The following is a 17667-nucleotide window of genomic DNA, read 5'->3' as shown; positions in this document are numbered from 1 at the left end:
TAGCAGTGATCTGGAGGGTATAGGGTCTCTACCTGTATGAATCAAGTATGAAAATTAGGTTTCTGAATTTTCTTAAATTTTATGAAATGTGATGAAATCTTTTATAAATAAAATAAGAGTTTTGTCTGTACATTGCTCAGAATTTGAAAAGAATGGTATTTCTGCATTGGTCATGTCCACAGTAACCAGAAAATGCATTTATTACTTTTCCGTAATTTCTGTCTGTATGTACACGCATCACTAGAAAACGGCCAAAGAGAATTTAATGAAAATCGGTATGCAAAGTCGGGGAATAAGTCGCTACAATCTAGGCCATAAATAATTTTATTCACGCTGATAGAAATGGTAGTTTAGGGGAAGGCCTAAAATTGAATTTTCAAATATTTACGTTTTTAGTAGTCCTAAAAATTGGTATGCAAAGTCTAGGAGTACATCGCTACAATCTAGCCTATGAATAATTTTATTCACGCTGAGTGAAATGGTAGTTTAGGGGAGGGCCTAAATGTAATTCTCAAATATTGATATTATTAGTTGCCGTATCGATAAACACTACACAACCAAAGTTATAGAGAATTAAATTTCCGACCATATATACCTGATACATTTTTACCATACCGGCTATGATAACACAGATGTTCATGAATTTGTATTTTTGTTGCTTAGTCCATATCAATGCCGAGCCACAAGAAAACGGGTTAACAGAATTTAATGAAAATCGGTATATAGAGTAGGGGAATACGAAACTACAGTCTAAGCTATAAACAATTTTATTCATCCTGGATGAAATTGTAGTTTAGGGGAAAGCGCCTAAAATGTAATTTTTAAATACCAATGTTATTGGTCCTACAGAAAAGTACTATATAAAAAAGTTATAGAGAATACAATTTCTGATCATTTATCTTTTATTCAGTTTTACCGTACCGACTATGATAAGAGTGGTATTTCAAAGTGGGTATAAAACGAAATGTGAAGGACCGAGCTCGATAGCTGCAGTCGCTTAAGTGCGGCCAGTATCCAGTAATCGGGAGATATTGGGTTCGAGCCCCACTGTCGGCAGCCCGGAAGATGGTTTTCCTTGGTTCCATTTTCACACCAGGCAAATACCGGGGCTGTACCTTAGTTAAGGCCACGGCCGCTTTGTTCCACTTCCTAGGCCACTCCTATCTCATCATCGCCATAAGACCTATCTGTGTCGGTGCGACGTAAGCAAAAAAAAAAAAAAAAGGAAATGTGAAGGCCTATAATATCGAAAGTGCATAACATTGATCAACAATAACATTACACTGACCATTGTTTGTTGTGATGTTCTTTGTCTCTTATACTGACTCAACTCCGATAGATGGGATTACTGCTGCGTAAACAGCCTGGCTGAATATTGGCGGGAAATAGCCGGGGAGTTAGAAAACTTTCTTCTTTAGCATGCCATTCCTCTGGTTCATACATATTCTGATACAGCTGGTACGTAACACACTGGATCATCATAGAATTTCAGTTATTCGATCCCTACTCTGATGCTCTGTTTTGAATGAGCAGTGTGCATACTTAAGGCAGAGCCTTACTTAGTAGTAGTAGTAGTAGTAGTAGTAGTATGGCCTGGTCTAGAATAACAATTTAGGCCTTTTCCAAATTATAGCACCACAATATTCACTAAATAACTCAAAATTCAGCTCTGAAAAGAGCCGTTTCTTAAGAAAAGCTTCTTTCTCTTCACTTTTATTAAATTTATTCCAATCTAGCAGTGAAGAGGGGGTTTACTCTTCTGGCTTGGAGGAAAAATTTGCCTTCAAGTCAGATAGATTTTTCCGCCGCCAGTGTAGTGAATTGAAGTTTCCCACTCATCGGGTACTCCTAGGAAACAGAATAGTAATTGGGCATATTTTTTGCCCTGGGAATCTCCACTATTCGACCCTTTCCCTGCCGAAGAAAGCCGAAGAGTGTTCACAGATCACGGCTGTCTGCGGTTTGGTCATTCCAGATCTGGAACTTTGGACTGTTAGATAGGCAGCGTAGTCCTGTTCGTTGAAAGTGAGGAAAATGTGTGGTGTTTAATTTTGAACGAGTATTTCGTAATATGAAAGCATTGCTTTTAATCGCGCCATTCCTATTGACGTCATTGTATGTTCATTTCAGTTGGGAAAACCACTGTCTTTCTGAGGATGTAAAAAGGCATTATAATGAAAACATCCCAACCTGATTGTGACTGATGGTATGAAATTGGGTCTACCATTACAGTGAAAAGTTCCTCAGTCTTCATATGAGGAAAGATGTTTGGTGACCTCCCATCGCGTTTCTAGGGTAACATTAAGAGCTATACAATTTAAGACAATTTTGCTCACAACGTGTACAATACCTAACCTAGAATTCTGTATACAATGTAGAATTCCGTAGCAAAGCACGGGTTCATCAGCTAGTCTTTTATAAACTTAATCGGTGTGTTGAAAGTTTGATTTTTATCGGCCGATTTCATTTGTATTGTGTATCATCGCGATGACATGAAAATAACTTCTTCCATATTTTTAAAAGCTCACGTGTCGTGCAATCAGCTGTTGCGGCTACAACATCGCTTCGTGTGCCCCTGCAGTGTGACCAACACTGTTGGCAGCTGTCGTGTGCAATCTTACGCCGGCCCACCTATGGATGGCCGAAATGCTAATAGTTTCTGCAGAACATACTAATGAACAAGCCCTGTCCTCCAAGGTGTTTTGTTTTTTATGAACATAAGCGTAGCTAATAGGCCGAGCCATACATGGAAAATACGTTTAGAACAATTAGAAAAAACTGTGGGGATTGTACACATAAGAAGGCTGTAATGAGTAACAAAATCAGAAAAACGCTGAAAATAGTCCAAGACTACTGATAAAATCAATTAACTAAAAATAATAGTTTGATACACTCACCTTAAACAGGTGTTTGTTATGATACATGGAGTTACGATACGTTAACGTCCGAACTTCATCTTTGAGCATCTCCTCATGAATTCCAAAATGGGCATAAGAATCAAAATAATAATCCCTTGAAGTCATCTCATCCACATGTACTTCCTTCACAGTTCTTTCATTCATGATGTCCTTCAGATGATTTTCTGTTGAAACCTCCATGCTTTCCATATTTTTCTCCTTTAAGAAAGATAACATATATAATAAGAAAAAACAAAAACAAAACACACTGCTCTTAAAACAGTAACCACCACCACCACTACCCTCTAAAAAAAACAGCTTAAGATTTGATATTTCAGCAGAAAGCTCAGTTAAATTCTACACTGAATACGATTCCCATACTCTTTCCAATAGTTACTTACAGATCTGTTCAAATTATTAGACTCAACAGGCAGATCAAGCACTTTTTTTACTTCTCTTCCCAAAATCATGTTGAAAAATATTTATATTAACAAAACTAGTATTTTAGCAAAACATCAGTCCCTTGCATAATTCGTTTGCTGTTTGCAGGTATCTCCAGTTAATCTAGCCTACTTTTGTCATTCATCACACCAACTTTTTAACTTCATGTGTAAAACTTAATCAACCTACAAAATTACTACTACATCATTACAATTAAATCCCTGATTACAACTGAGCATTTTAGTACTTTGTGTGGTACCCTTTGCATTGAATGACACTCTTTAGCCGTTTTGGCATGCTTTTCACAAGATTTACGTTCATGACCTTCAGTTCCACATCCGTATACCACAGATTGTTTATTTCTGCAATCAGCTGATGTTTGTTGGTTATGTTCTTTTTTCATCATCTTGTGTTTCATGAAGCTCCATACATTTTCTATTGGATTCACGTCAGGGCTGTTGTCCGGCCAATGAAGAACACTGATATCCTTGTCCTTTAAAAATTTTATGACACTTTTAGACACTTTTTTGGCCTTATGACAAGGTGCACTATCATGCATGAATATGAAAGAGCCACCGTCAAACCATTCTTCGGCCTGAGGAAGGAGTTGTTCTTCAAGAACCCGTTTGTATTTGTCCTGTTTCATTGTTCCCTCTACAATTTGAATTCGTCCAGGCCCATAGATGAACATCACACCCCGCACCATCACTGCAGTTGGGTGTTTCAGCCTGTTGTATGCACTCCAACTTGTATTCCTCTCCACGTCGACGACGTACATATCTTGAACATTCTTCAGAAATGATGAAATACGACTCATCGCTAAAACACACTTTCTCCCATTCATAGGACCAGTGCTGAAGTCCTTTTGCCCATTCCAGACATGAATGTGCCATTGATGGGGTGATCTTCACTTCCTTCCTTGATCTGCACCATTTGATGCCCTCACTACACAAGATCCTCCGGACACTTCCAGGAGGAACAGCTGATCCATAACCTGCCATTTTAATGCTCAAGTCCTTAAAAGCGCATTTTCTATTGAGAAAAGCCAATTTTTTTTGTGCTCTAACGCCTTGTCTAAAAAGATGAGATTTTTGCCCACACTTTCCTACTCTATTATGGTGACAAGTTGTATTCTTCCTCAATTCTACACTAATTCTACCCACTGATTTTTGACTTTAAGACACTTTACGTGCAATTTGCCTATGTGAATACCTTCCTTCACTCAGCAGAGTATTGACAACTGCAACTTTACGTGGGGAAATGTCTTTGTCTTTCACCGTTATCAAAAAACATTCCGATTATACGGTACACAGCACTAGAAGTTGGAAAGAAACAACTGATTGAATAAAACTGTACGGGATCACCTCAAAATTAATGGTTAGAGATAGCTACACTTCCCTAGCAACAGTACAATCCACCAACAGTGGCCATAACTACACATTTTCACTCTTGTCAGAAGCAAGAATCCAATTGCTACTTGCAGTCACAGAACAGGCAATGACCATCCCTCCAAAACAAAACAGAGTTGCCAACAGCTTGATGCGTTCATAAACTGTGTGGGAACTGATGTTGCACATGTTCACCAATAATCTGACAAGAAAAGGCCCTTTTATGAAGAGGTATCTTCAATATATTTCAAAATAGCATGAATTTGTCTGTTGAGTCTAATAATTTGAACAGATCTGTATTAGCTAGTATTTTATGAATATTACTAAAGAAGAAGCAACGTGAATAATAGAAGGCTTTTTAATGCAATACTGAAACCCATATAACCAATGGAGTGTGCTCCTGCAATTTCTTATTCATTTTGCGCCAATTATGAAAACTATTATTTCAGCACAAAAACGTCTGGCTCTATGGCTAAATGGTTAACGTGATGGCCTTTGGTCCAAAGGGTCCCGGGTACGATCCCTAGCCAAGTCAGTGATATTAACCTTTATTGGTTAATTCCAATGGCTTGGGATTATGAGCAGCCTTTAGCATTCAAATTCATCACAGAGTCCCATCCTCATGCATGCGCAAAATACCTATAAGGTGCCAACTTTGAAGACCAGTACACGACTTCTCTGGAGGCCACAGGCTTTTGGTGCTAAGCCTCTGTAGCGTAACAGTTAGGATTATTTGCTGCCGTTCTCAGGGGACTGGATTTGATTACTGGTACTGCCAGAATGTAAGAATGGCAGGAGGGCCGGTATGTGGTAAAAATAATACATGCAGTTCACCTCCATTGGGGGTGTGCCTGAAAAGAGCTGCACAACATCAGGATGAGGACACGAGTTCGCTTCAGCATTGTAGTCACTCTTGTAACTTCAATGCTGATTGACCCATAGCTCAGGGGTTTCTGAGCCATAAATAGCTCATCAACATGCCACAAGCACCATGAACTCAGTGGAAAGCAGTAGCATTGATGAATGATGGTTGTAGCTAATGCATACTACCCCTACAAGCATTCATGAGTAATGGGAATAGAATAATTGTAAATGATAATTGATGCAATTGAAGTACCGAGACCTAAGGACTTAGAAAGGCCAGACCAGGAGGGGCAATAGAAGGTTGAAGATTTGTCAGGCATTGACAATGTGGCCATAAAACTTGACGGTTCGGACAGCACTTCTTCGGAAAAATGCAGAGACTATGAAAACAGCCCAAGGTGAGCTCGACCTAAGGAGACAATGTTTTAGAAATCTGGTAGAAAACCTGTGCAGCCGAGAAAAGGGGGATATCTTGAAAGGAGTAGTGTCAAAAAGGGTTTCTTTATGAAAATTAAGATAGACAGGAAGAAGGATTGTAAAACTGCACTGTGCGAAAAATTAAGCCATTCGACACACCCACACCATGACGGAGCGGAGGAGATAAAAACACGACTGGATTGGAAATATACGTCAGTGGACAGTAAAATGAAAAAGTTAAAGGTCCACCTTTTCAATACCATGAATGTTTACTGATGTGAGTATATATCACATAATGTTTAAAGAAGATTGGTACTAGTTTCGATGCTCATTGCGCGTCATCATCAGCCAACGAATCAATTGAGCAAAATACAACTTATCAAATAGCAATATATAACACATGATAGCATCTACAAGACAAATGTTAAACCATGACTAGTTAAAATATAAAACATATGACAGCAAATACAAGGATTAATGTTAAAAGTAAAATTGTAACAAGTTAAAACAATGAAAGCAAATCAGAGAAGGTAACAATTGTTAGGGTATGATACACGAAAAAATAGTTCGGCTTGAGGTTTGTAGAACATAAGGTGTATCTATATACAACACTTGAATGCACCTTCTAAGGCAAATTTTAAATGTAACATTAAAATGATGAGGGTATGGTGCATATGACCATCTAAGATAATGGATTCATTTTATGCACTGGGAGACTACAATTTACGAACAATTTATTTGCATGGCCTTATTACAGTGTGCCAGAAGCAAAGGGTTTATACAAAATCTGACTCTCACAAATTTGAAAATATACAAATTTACCACCCCACAAATGCTAATATGGAGGAGTCAAGGTATGCAAAACATTTTTTAAGGAGACACTAGGAGTTTCTGACGGCAGGATTACACGGGCTTCAGGTCGAACATCAGATGGTACACCTCCTATAGAGACAAGCACAGTAAGAAGCGTTGCCCTGGCAGAACGCCGCATGAACGACTTAACAAGGTAGAGGAATTCATATCTCAATTTCCTAACTTATCTTTCTCACTACTCATGGCACAAGAGCCCACATAAGAAGTACCTTGCACCTGACCTGTATATAACTATTATGTATAACCTGTATGTAAAAAGTTGTGATGATCCAGTTTCTTCTTACATTTTTTGCCAAATGTTTAATAAGAATTTCAATATCTCCTTTCATGCTCCAATAAAAGACACGTGCAGGAAGTGTGATGAATTTGCAGTTCATAAGAAGACAGCACATGGCGATGCACTACACGTGATACAACAAGAAAGTAGCCTTCATTTGAAGAAAGCTGAGGCAGCAAAGATTGCAATGAAGGATGATTCAGTGAAGGGTACCTCCGAGAATGATATGGCAGTCTCTGCATTTGACTCCATGAAGACCCTGCCAACTCCAGTTGCGACTGCAGGAATAGCATACTATAAGAGACAGTTGTGGACGTATTGTTTCGGTATCCATAATCTCAATAATGAAGCATTCATGTATGTCTGTAACGAATCACAGGCATCTCTTGGACCTCAGGATATAGGATCCTGCGAAATACATCATATCAAAACATTTGTAAAAACCACTAAATTAATCATGTAGAGCGATCAATGTGGAGGTCAAAACCGAAATTTCAAGATGGCTTTGATATGTAACTACATAGTTACACCCAATAACTTCACCGTGATAGAAATACACCACAAATTCCTCGTTGCAGGTCATTCATATATCTAGTTTGCGATCAAGATTTTGGATTAATCAAAAAGGCAAAACGTTTTCACGGCAATGTTTTTGTCCCAGTAGACTGGATAACTGTAACTGAACGTGCCAGGAAAAGGCAACCCTTCAAAGTAATCAAAATGACAAGATGATTTTAAGTCAACAAAATCGTTTGAAAGTAATGCTACAAATATGTTTCCGTTGCGAATGCTTGACGCAAAAGCTTACCATCAATGTTGGTGAAACTCCCTATAGCTGGTTTACATCTGAGCCTCGTTCTGATGCTTCTCGCCACGCTACTGCGCAGTTCAACAATAATAAAGGTGTTTTAATTTGTTCCACTTATTCAATACTTATATTTTCACTTATAGTGGTTACATAAATAGATTCTTAGTTACATGGGACATGTTTCACCCTCAATTAAGGGCATCTTCAGCCTAAACACAATCATCAACAATACAACTAAATTAAAAGTGGAAGTTAAAAGTTTAGTCAGTTATTAAAATTCGGAACATAAAAATGTGAAAAGTGATACAATATATAAAGATGCTAATGGAAAACTGTCTTATGATTAAACTATAATCTTGTCTGAGACTAAAACAACTTCTATTAAAATTCTAATTAAAAACAGTTCATATAAAATATTAGGGGAAAATCCAAAGTGGTAATAATATAAAGCCAACGGCATGAGGGCGTGAACACAAGCATAAACTTGATTGTCATGAATACAATCTTTCCAAGGTCGCTGATGAAATTCGTCAGCAAGTGAGACAGAAGCATCTGTTGAAAAATTGTAAGTGGCCCTTAGCACCGGTAGGTAATAAAAATGGCTGAAACCTTGCCAGAAAATGTCAGTAGATACAGAAATAATGTTTTATGTAAGTGGAAGTTGTCCTATGTAACTAAGAATCTATTTATGTAACCACTATAAGTGAAAATATAAGTATTGAATAGGTGGAACAAATTAAAACACCTTTATTATTGTTGAACTGTAAAATTTTCAATACGGACCTAAAATGAGGTTTATAACATGTAACGCTACTGCACGTTATAAGGGTTTTCTCTCGCCCGGCGGAACATGGCTAGGGGCGGTAGGAGGGGGAGCAGTGCTGTTAGCAGGAGAAGGGGAAACGGCTCCACCTATAGGTAGAACAGGAGGGTGGGATGTTTGTTTTAGGAGATAACTTCAAATTATTATTTTTTCGTGATAAGAGCAACGGTATCTGTTCAAATAACGAATTTTTTCCCCCTTGTACGTCATTCAAATTTTTGTTTGCGTAAATACTCTGGTACAAACTTACATAAATATCTTTGCAATTGCTCATCAGTAGGGCTCGGATTCGAGCATATTAGCATATTTTCTTCCTGAATAGTACACATTGAAAGAATCCTTTCAGTGGTATTTTCATCTCTCTGGGACCTGCAGAATTTAAATTTATTGAGCATATAAATGCATAAAACTGCGGTTTTCAGAATACAAGCATATAAATGCATATTCTTGTGGTTTTTGTCTAAATAGTTTTTCTTCGAATCCCCCCCCCCCCCCCCGAATTCGGGCCCTGACCATCCCTAAGGTTCTAAAACAGAAATAATTATTGAAAAGCCTATCTGGTGCGAATAATAGAACCGCAGGTTTTTTACCTTTAGTAAGGTCATTCACACACTCTGATTAGCCTCTGCCGGATTAGAGTGCGACTCATCAGATAAGCGATGGAACCCCCAAGCATCCTTTCACTTTGAAATGTGCGGTATTTTAGTGGTGTTCCTATTTTGGGAACCAGTATTGTTTAGGTGGCTTTTCCCATGAAGTGGAAGATCCGACCCGGTTAAGTCAAATTTCCACATTCTATTCTCAGTTCCTAATCGAATCCTTATGTACTTATCGAGTTCTTGTGATTTCTAAGTACGCAATGCCTAAAGTTAAGGAATCTCCGAGTGTTTTACTCCGACGATGTGCAAAGGAAGACCTTCACTCGTTTTGTACTGAAGGGAAAATTCTTTTCTGCAAAACGTGCGAAAAATAGGTGTTCTTATTGACATTTTCACATCTACGTTCTTAAAGATATTACTGGTCAAGTAAGCCGTATGAGCAGTATACGGTGCCTACCTACTAGGTAAGTAGAGAGAAGTCTAAGAATTCGGAGTGTAGACCCGTTAGATCCTCAGATTTTACATTTCCGAGACGGAAATTGACGTTTGGATTTGCTGATTTTTCATGGGATCGTTGAGAGGGTGCTCGTATTTCTACTGCAATATTTGAAAATAATTTCATAATCCACGATGCTTTATTTTTGTTCATTCAATGTATTTTTTTTCTCACTTATACGTACCTACCTATTTATTTTCAGATCAAGATTTTGAAGGGTTTTCAATTTTCCCAACACAAAGCCGCAAGTGGGCACTGAGCAGAAGTTGAAGAATTAAAAAAAAAAAAAAGGAAATCGAAGAAACAAGCGCTGATACAACCTTTGTTCAATCAGCAACAGCACTCGGACGAGTTCTCTTCCAGAGTTTGTAGGGCGTTTTTAGGCGCCAACATACCCCTCGACAACGTCGAACATGCTGAGATTAAAGCTCACTTCAAGGACTTTGCAGGAAGAGTTACGTTTCTTGAGAGTATGAAATGGTATGAATTCATGCTCGATTGCCGTATTCCGCATTCTCGTCTAAACAATTTAGAAGTAATTTTAACATGGAACTGGCTCTGTCGTAATGAAGGTAATGTCTCAATAATACCTTCATTCCACGAAGAATATTCATTCAGGTACTTTCTTCACCAAGTTCTACACACAATCAGGGACGACATTGGGAGCCACCCAATTTGGTTATCTATCGACGAGACCACAGACAGTTGTGGAAGATACATGGCCAACATTATTGTTGGAAAACTCAGTCCCAGTGAACCGGGGAAGGGCCACCTAATTCTGAGCAGGGAATTAGATGTGATAAACTATGGTACCATTGTGCGAACAGTGCAAGCAGCTCTGCATAAGTATATTTTTGTTAATTTATTTTTCGAGCGTTTTGCCAAAGAATAAGTACAGCCTGGCTATAATTTCAATGCATTCTATGTATGCTCAGTGAAGACTCTGATAGTTCTGATAGTTAAATATCTCTTACAGTCATACGACATGTCAGAATCCCATTAATTGAACTGTTCACCCTTCATTTTATGCATTCCTGTTTCAGGCTTGCTGTGGCCAACCTTTTCAGATGAGGAGTTAAACAAAGTACTCGCATTGGTGACGGACGCTGCTCCCTACATGATTAAGGCTGGGAAGAGCCTCAAGCTTCTCTACCCGATAATGTTACATGTTACTTGTCTTGCTCATGCAATCCACAGAGTTGCTGAGGAGCTGCGCGAAAAATCGTCCAGCGTCATTTCCTCAGTGAAGAAAATTTTCGTCAAGGCTCCTTCTCGCGTCCGTGCCTTCAAGACGATGCATCCAGAGCTCCCTTTACCTCCCGAGCCCATATTGATGCGATGGGGGAACTTGGATCTTCGTTGCCTTGCATTACGCTGAAAATCATAGGGCAACTGAAGAGGTAAGACGAGTTGAAATGTTTAAAATCTTCTCATTTTCCTCTATCATTCTTTTATCTTTACTCCATCATACGGCGCTTAATTTTGTAATTTTCTGTTATTCTCCTCGGCGAATGTCTTTCATTTATATTTTTTCCAAGTGATCAATACGTTTGATGAGGCGGACAGCAAATACATCGCGAAAGCTAAGGCTGCTTTTAAAATGAAGGGTTTGATGCAATCCTTGACTTTCATAAAAGCCTACACGAGCGTCATTCCTGAGTTGGAATCGCGAGGGATGGAGTTGGTTGAAGTGGTCGCTACAATATAAGGAGTCGTCCAAGAAGCCGACTCGTGGCCTGGAGAGACTCAGAAAACCGTGAAACAAAAATTGGAGTTTTTGCTGGCTCGAAATCCCGGTTGGAGTGCAGCGTTGGACTTGGAGAGGATGCTGTGTGGCAAGTCTGAATCGTCAGAGGATTTTCCGAACTACTCTGCACAAAAAGCAAAATCATTCAAGTATTTACCTCTCGTGTCAGTTGACGTCGAAAGATCGTTCTCATCACTGAAACTTTTATTGACTGATTTAAGAAAATAATTCAAAACTGAAAACAGACAAAATTCTTGTTGTACAGAGCAATGCAGATCTACTTCAATGACTCGCCTAATTCTGAACATCTTGTAAATGAACTTTTATAAGAAAACTTGAAACTTGAATGCGAGTATATCGCAGTGTATCATACATACAATTAGAAAATAAAGCTTGTATATAAAGATATGTTACTGGTTTTTTCGTTTCACTTTCCTTTCTATAGTTTTAACGGTGTTTTTCGAGCATATTCTGCATATTTAACCGCATATAATGGTTTTTCGAGCATATCTATGGAGCATAAAATGAGTTTTTCGAGCATATAACACATGGTTTTTGAGCACATCTGGAGATTTTATCGAGCATATCGATCCGAGCCCTACTCATCACGTTCCCTTTGCTCATTTTTTTAAATTGGTTAAGCCTCTAAGTCATACTTTCAAGAAATGTCATTCAAATTTTAACACTGAATAACTTTTTATTTACAAGAAGTGATGGACAATTTAATGTAAATATTATTTATTGTGTATTCTTGTAAAGGACATGGGTTCTTCCATTAAAATTATTAGATAGCAACGAGTATCAATCTGTTAAGAGACGTCTGCTGTGAAAGAGGAAATCCAATGGAAGAATTAAGTGATAAGAAATTTAAAATGAGGTATCGCTTGGGAAAAGATACAGTGGACCAGCTAGAACTAAGGTTGAGTGATAATCTAGTTAAACCTACCAAGGGAAACGAACCTTTGTCTCCAATGCACATGTTGTTACTAACTTTGAGATTCTTTGCCACGGGAAGTTTTCAGTTAGTCGTTGGTGATTTACTGCATGTAGATGCAGCGACAGTCTGCAGAGCCATTCATCGCGTATCTAATCTTATAGCTGCACTGAAACACAAGTTCATCAAAATGCCTTCCGAACAAAATGACGGGAGGAAAAATCATGCGTGATTTTTTTAAAATGCAAAACACTTTCCTGGTGTTATAGGCGCTATAGATTGTACCCACATACTTATAATATCTCCTGGGAGCGATAACGCAGAAGTTTATAAGAACCGTAATGGGTGGTTTTCGTTAAATGTTCAAGTTATTTGTGATGCTAGGCTCAGGTCCATAAATATCGTAGCAAGATGGCCAGAATCTGCTCACGACAGCAATATTTTCATTAATTCATGAGTGCATGCTCAGTTCGAAACAGCCGACTTTCCAGAAGGCATACTCCTGGGAGGCAATGGCTATCAGTGGTGTCGTTACCTGCTGACTCGTGTACTTCATGCACGAACAGCTGCAGAGCGAGCTTATAATCGAACCCATAAAGCAACCAGGTCAGCAATAGAAAGAACATTTGGGGTTGTGAAAACACGGTTCCCTTGTCTCAGTATGGGTTTTAAGAGTGAAGTTAGCTCGTGTTCCAGTAATCATAGCTGCAGCATTCGTTTTGCACAATATCGCTGTAAATGCAGTAGATGTGGTCCCTGAAAGAGATGAGGCTGTGTCCGCTGCAAGAAAAGCATTTTAAGAAATTCCAGTACCTGCTGCAAATGACGTTCATGGAAGAGAAAACACTGCTATAAGGGCAGCAATTATTAAATAACGTATTTAGGTAAAAATATTTACAAAAAATTTTCAGTTGGCTATTACAAAAAGTGGTTCAAACTAAATTATACGAACAGTTTACCCGCAACAAAAATAGCCAAAAACATAATGTAATTTAACAACTACATTCAAACCTCCCTACTGTGGACACCGTCGGTTCCGAGGAAAAATGTCCGTTACGAGAGGTGTCTGCTAAAATAAGTTTGTAAAAATAATCGAACATTTTAATGGCAAAGAACGTCCACCTTAATATTATAAGTGATTTTACATCATTTACAAGCATTACAGCTTCGTGAAGTTTCGTCTATGTAAATTTAGCACGTTTTCTTAACTGCGATATTCAAGAAAACGGAATAAAGTCTGTTAAATGATTCCATAATGTTCTTGCCGTACTTGCGGCCCGCGTAATACACAAATTCTTTATCTGTTTAAGCATATTTAGTCCCTGCTTCATTGTCAGAACTTCTTGTTCTTCTTCTGTCTCACCGTCATCGTCACTATTCGTTCCTGATTCGGGCTCTGTAAAACGATAAAAAGTTTTACTGTATTCAAAATGGTCCTTTTGTACAACTAATGAAGGCTGCTATGGATAGCTAGAAATATTTACAAAGTGCAGTGAATTAAATGAAAGCTGAATATTTAGCTTAAAAGAATTAAAAGCTGTCTATCAAAAGAAGAAAATGAATGAGGAGTTGAGGTGCAAAGAAACATGCACCTTACGATATGTGCAACACACAATTACTGTATAACTTGACAACACAGAAAGCTTACCGTAAAGTGCATCCTGGAGTCGGGACTGTCAGTCGCCCTCGAGATTGTCACAGCAAGGAATATTCTCTTCTTTGGCTTCAATATCATACGTCAATCCAGCTGTCGTTGCTAAAGTCTGAAGTTCATCATATTCATTTTTAACCTCTACCTGTGCTTATTCTTTAACTGTAGAATTAACGATGCCACACTTTGCAAAGCATTTCCTGATTGTGGTTTCGCTGACAGCATTCCAAGCTGCCTTTGTCCACGAAACTGCATCTCCAACATTGATCTTCATCAAATCAAAAGCTGAGTCTGCTTCATCCACGTGTACCACTAACGACCGTAAAACCCTCTTACGATAGTCTAATTTGAATGCTTGAATGGTTCCTTGATCCAATGGCTGAAGATGAGAAGTGGTATTGGGTGGATGGAACAAGAGTTTTGCAACTTTCATACAGCAAAGTCAGCGACTTCTTCGGGACCAGTTTCATCAACATTCAAAATGTCTTTCAGTTCGTAACTATTCAAAATGTCTGGTAACCTATCTTATCACCACCTTCTCCACAGACTGTTTTGAACCTAACGTTACGACGTTTTCTAAAACAATCTAACCAACCAATCCTAGCCACAAAATTCTCAACTTTCAGATTATTTGCGATTTCTCGAGCTTTTTCTTGTAACATTGGGCCACTCGCACACAGTTTCTTCACTCGAGCACACTTCAACCACTCATATACCGCAACATTCACTTCTGAAAAATACTGACTCCCGCTTTCTTTTCACTCCTCGATTCCTATTTTCCTCCCACTCCTTTAAAATTTCAGTTCTATTCTTCACAATAGTGTTTATTTGAGTTTTCCCGCAAGCTTTCTCACTGAAAGTCCTTCGTCACTTTCTATAATTACATTTCTTCATGCCTCGAGATCTAAACATGATCGTCCCTTGTTACTCATGTTTAACAGAAAACTGAACTGCTACGGTATTTCTGTCTCACTAATTAGCGTCTGTACTGTCTTTTCCTTCTGAAGTTGACTACCTGAGCTCGACCTTATCAGCGACAATCCGAGTTATGAATAGAATGATGCAAGAAGGGACGAAAAAATCCACAGGTAACTTGTGAGTCAAGTCTCTGGCAGCAATTCTGTGGAATTCCCGGAATAGGCCTATACACCACTAGGTAGAACTGCATTCCGATGTACACTCTCTCCCCTCGCACTTGAAATAGTACAAACATTCAAAAGGGATTTCCTGATGTCTGAAGAATGGTTTTAAAAGAAAGGATGACATGTGGTCCGGCGTAATAAATTGTCCTGCAACGTGTAAAGTGTCCGCTTAAATCAAGTGGACGGGACAAATAGCGATGTCCGCTTATATGAGGGCAATTTAACACTTGTCTTGTGTAAAATAAAATCGGTTCTGAGGGAAATTGTAAGTATAGGCAGGTGTCCAATGAACAAGGGTGTCCCTTAGGACAGGTTCGACTGTATATGCGTCTAGTAACGCCACAGTATTATGCAATTAAACCCAGTTTTCCTTATTGACCTGGCCTAACTTTCTCCTTTTCATTAAAATTTCTATTTTTTAATTTCTAGCAATATATCTCTAATATCTCCTGGGGGTGATAACGCAGAAATTTATAGGAATCGTCATGAGTGGTTTTCGTTAAATGTTCAAGTGGGCTTCAGATGGGCTTTGCGAGCCAGTGATGCTAAATCTGGACGTGGCTGATGAGTGGCTTGCGAGCACCAATAGGAGAAATAAAATTTTTCCACGGGAGGGACTTGAAAAAGGACCTCCCTGCTGATAGGCTCGGCTCTCCCGTGAGGGGGGGGGGGGGGGGGGGTAGAACAACACCAGCGGTATCCTCTGCCTGTCGCAAGAGGTGACTAAAAGGGGGCCCCAGGGGCTCTAAACTTAGGGAACGTGGGTGACCATGGGACCCTTAGCTGAGTCCTGGCATTGCTTCCACTTTTGTCAGGCTCCTCACTTTCATCTATTCTATGCGACCTCCCTTGTTCAACCCTTGTTCTTTTCTGACCCCAACGGTATTAGGGTTGCGAATCCTAGGGAGTCTTTCATTTCACGCCCTTCGAGGCCCTTTTTTTCTTTGGCTGACATCTTCATTTTTTTTTGAAGTGCTGCATCCCTCCTATTTTTTTTCTCTCTGGTTAGTGTTAGAGGATGGTTGCCTAGTTCTACCTCCTCTTAAAACAATAATCGCCACTACTCGGCCCATACTAAGCACGCTATGGTACTACGGTGGCATTGACGAAAACCCGCGGCGTGTTAAGGTTTGACGTTCATTTTTCAGCATGGCTCTCAAGCCCGACCATGCCACGTGCAGATTTAGCAACACCACTTCGTATAGCCCATTTGAATTTGTCCGCGTAGTGATCTGATTGGCTAACTTGAGCAGCAGATAAAATTACAATGGCACGAGATATCGACATAAGAGTGAAGTTAGCGTTTCACGTTGTTTCTGACCTCCTGTACATATTTTGATTTGTTGCTTGTTCATTCTAGCAGTTCATTACAAAATGTAATTTGATTCACCAGGCAGGTACAAGGTCAAAAGAAGTATGAAATAACTGCTGCTGGTTTTGAGATATATTTATACTTAATATGTGGGTACATTACACTTTGTTACAAAACAACTCAACATCAAACTGTAAACTTATCGTTACATTCACAAAACCAATCATCTAGAGCACACAACACGCACAGTTAGAATATTGCACACAGAACACACATTACATCCATGTTTTTTATGTCAGCAAGAAACAAACAGAGCTTTCGTTTAATGAAGCAAACACTGTTTTTTTTTCACTGATTGTAATATTTAGAATCTGAGTCGTGGAGGAAGGATTAATAATAATAATGCTATTTGCTTTACGTCCCACTAACTACTCTTAAGGTTTTCGGAAACGCCGAGGTGCCGGAATTTAGTCCCGCAGGAGTTCTTTTACGTGCCAGTAAATCTACCGACACGAGGCTGACGTATTTAAGCACCTTCAAATACTACCGGACTGAGCCAGGATCGAACCTGCCAAGTTGGGGTCAGAAGGCCAGCGCCTCAACCGTCTGAGCCACTCAGCCCGGCGGAGGAAGGATTGTTTGAATCAGCACATTCATACGGAAATAACTTGTGGGACAGAGATTTTGAATGAAGGACTACAACATAAATTCTTTTTCTTTTTGTAGATCAGTCTTTTGACTAATCCCCACCCCAATTGAGTATAGCAGGTCAGCATCCTCCCTAAATAATTTAACTTCAAATGCTTATAGATTATGTTATGTGTTTGCTTCATTAAACATTGTAACAGTACCTGGTAGAAAAATACTACACTCCCTAAATCTTATGGGAGCTTGCTAGAGTTTTAGTTGTTATAGTTATCTTATAGTACCTAAATCTTCATTCAACTTTTCTTTTTTTTTACAGTTCAAAAAATATTCTTCATCGGTGAACATTGTCA

At 39.0% G+C, this 17667-nt stretch overlaps 1 protein-coding gene across 3 annotated transcripts in view; it reads right to left on the bottom strand.

The window, feature by feature from the left end:
• The window catches only part of Art1 (arginine methyltransferase 1), a 128954-nt gene that overhangs the window by 81466 nt on the left and 29821 nt on the right, over positions 1-17667 (bottom strand). For all 3 annotated transcript variants that reach the window (XM_067137787.1, XM_067137788.2, XM_067137789.2), the window contains one exon: positions 2898-3116. In XM_067137787.1, coding sequence (XP_066993888.1) covers positions 2898-3116 — 219 coding nt within the window. The remainder of the gene's footprint in view (positions 1-2897; positions 3117-17667) is intronic.

Source organism: Anabrus simplex, chromosome 1 (genome assembly GCF_040414725.1).
Source record: "Anabrus simplex isolate iqAnaSimp1 chromosome 1, ASM4041472v1, whole genome shotgun sequence".
Lineage (NCBI taxonomy): Eukaryota > Metazoa > Arthropoda > Insecta > Orthoptera > Tettigoniidae > Anabrus > Anabrus simplex.
This window is presented reverse-complemented; position numbering and strand designations above follow the sequence as displayed.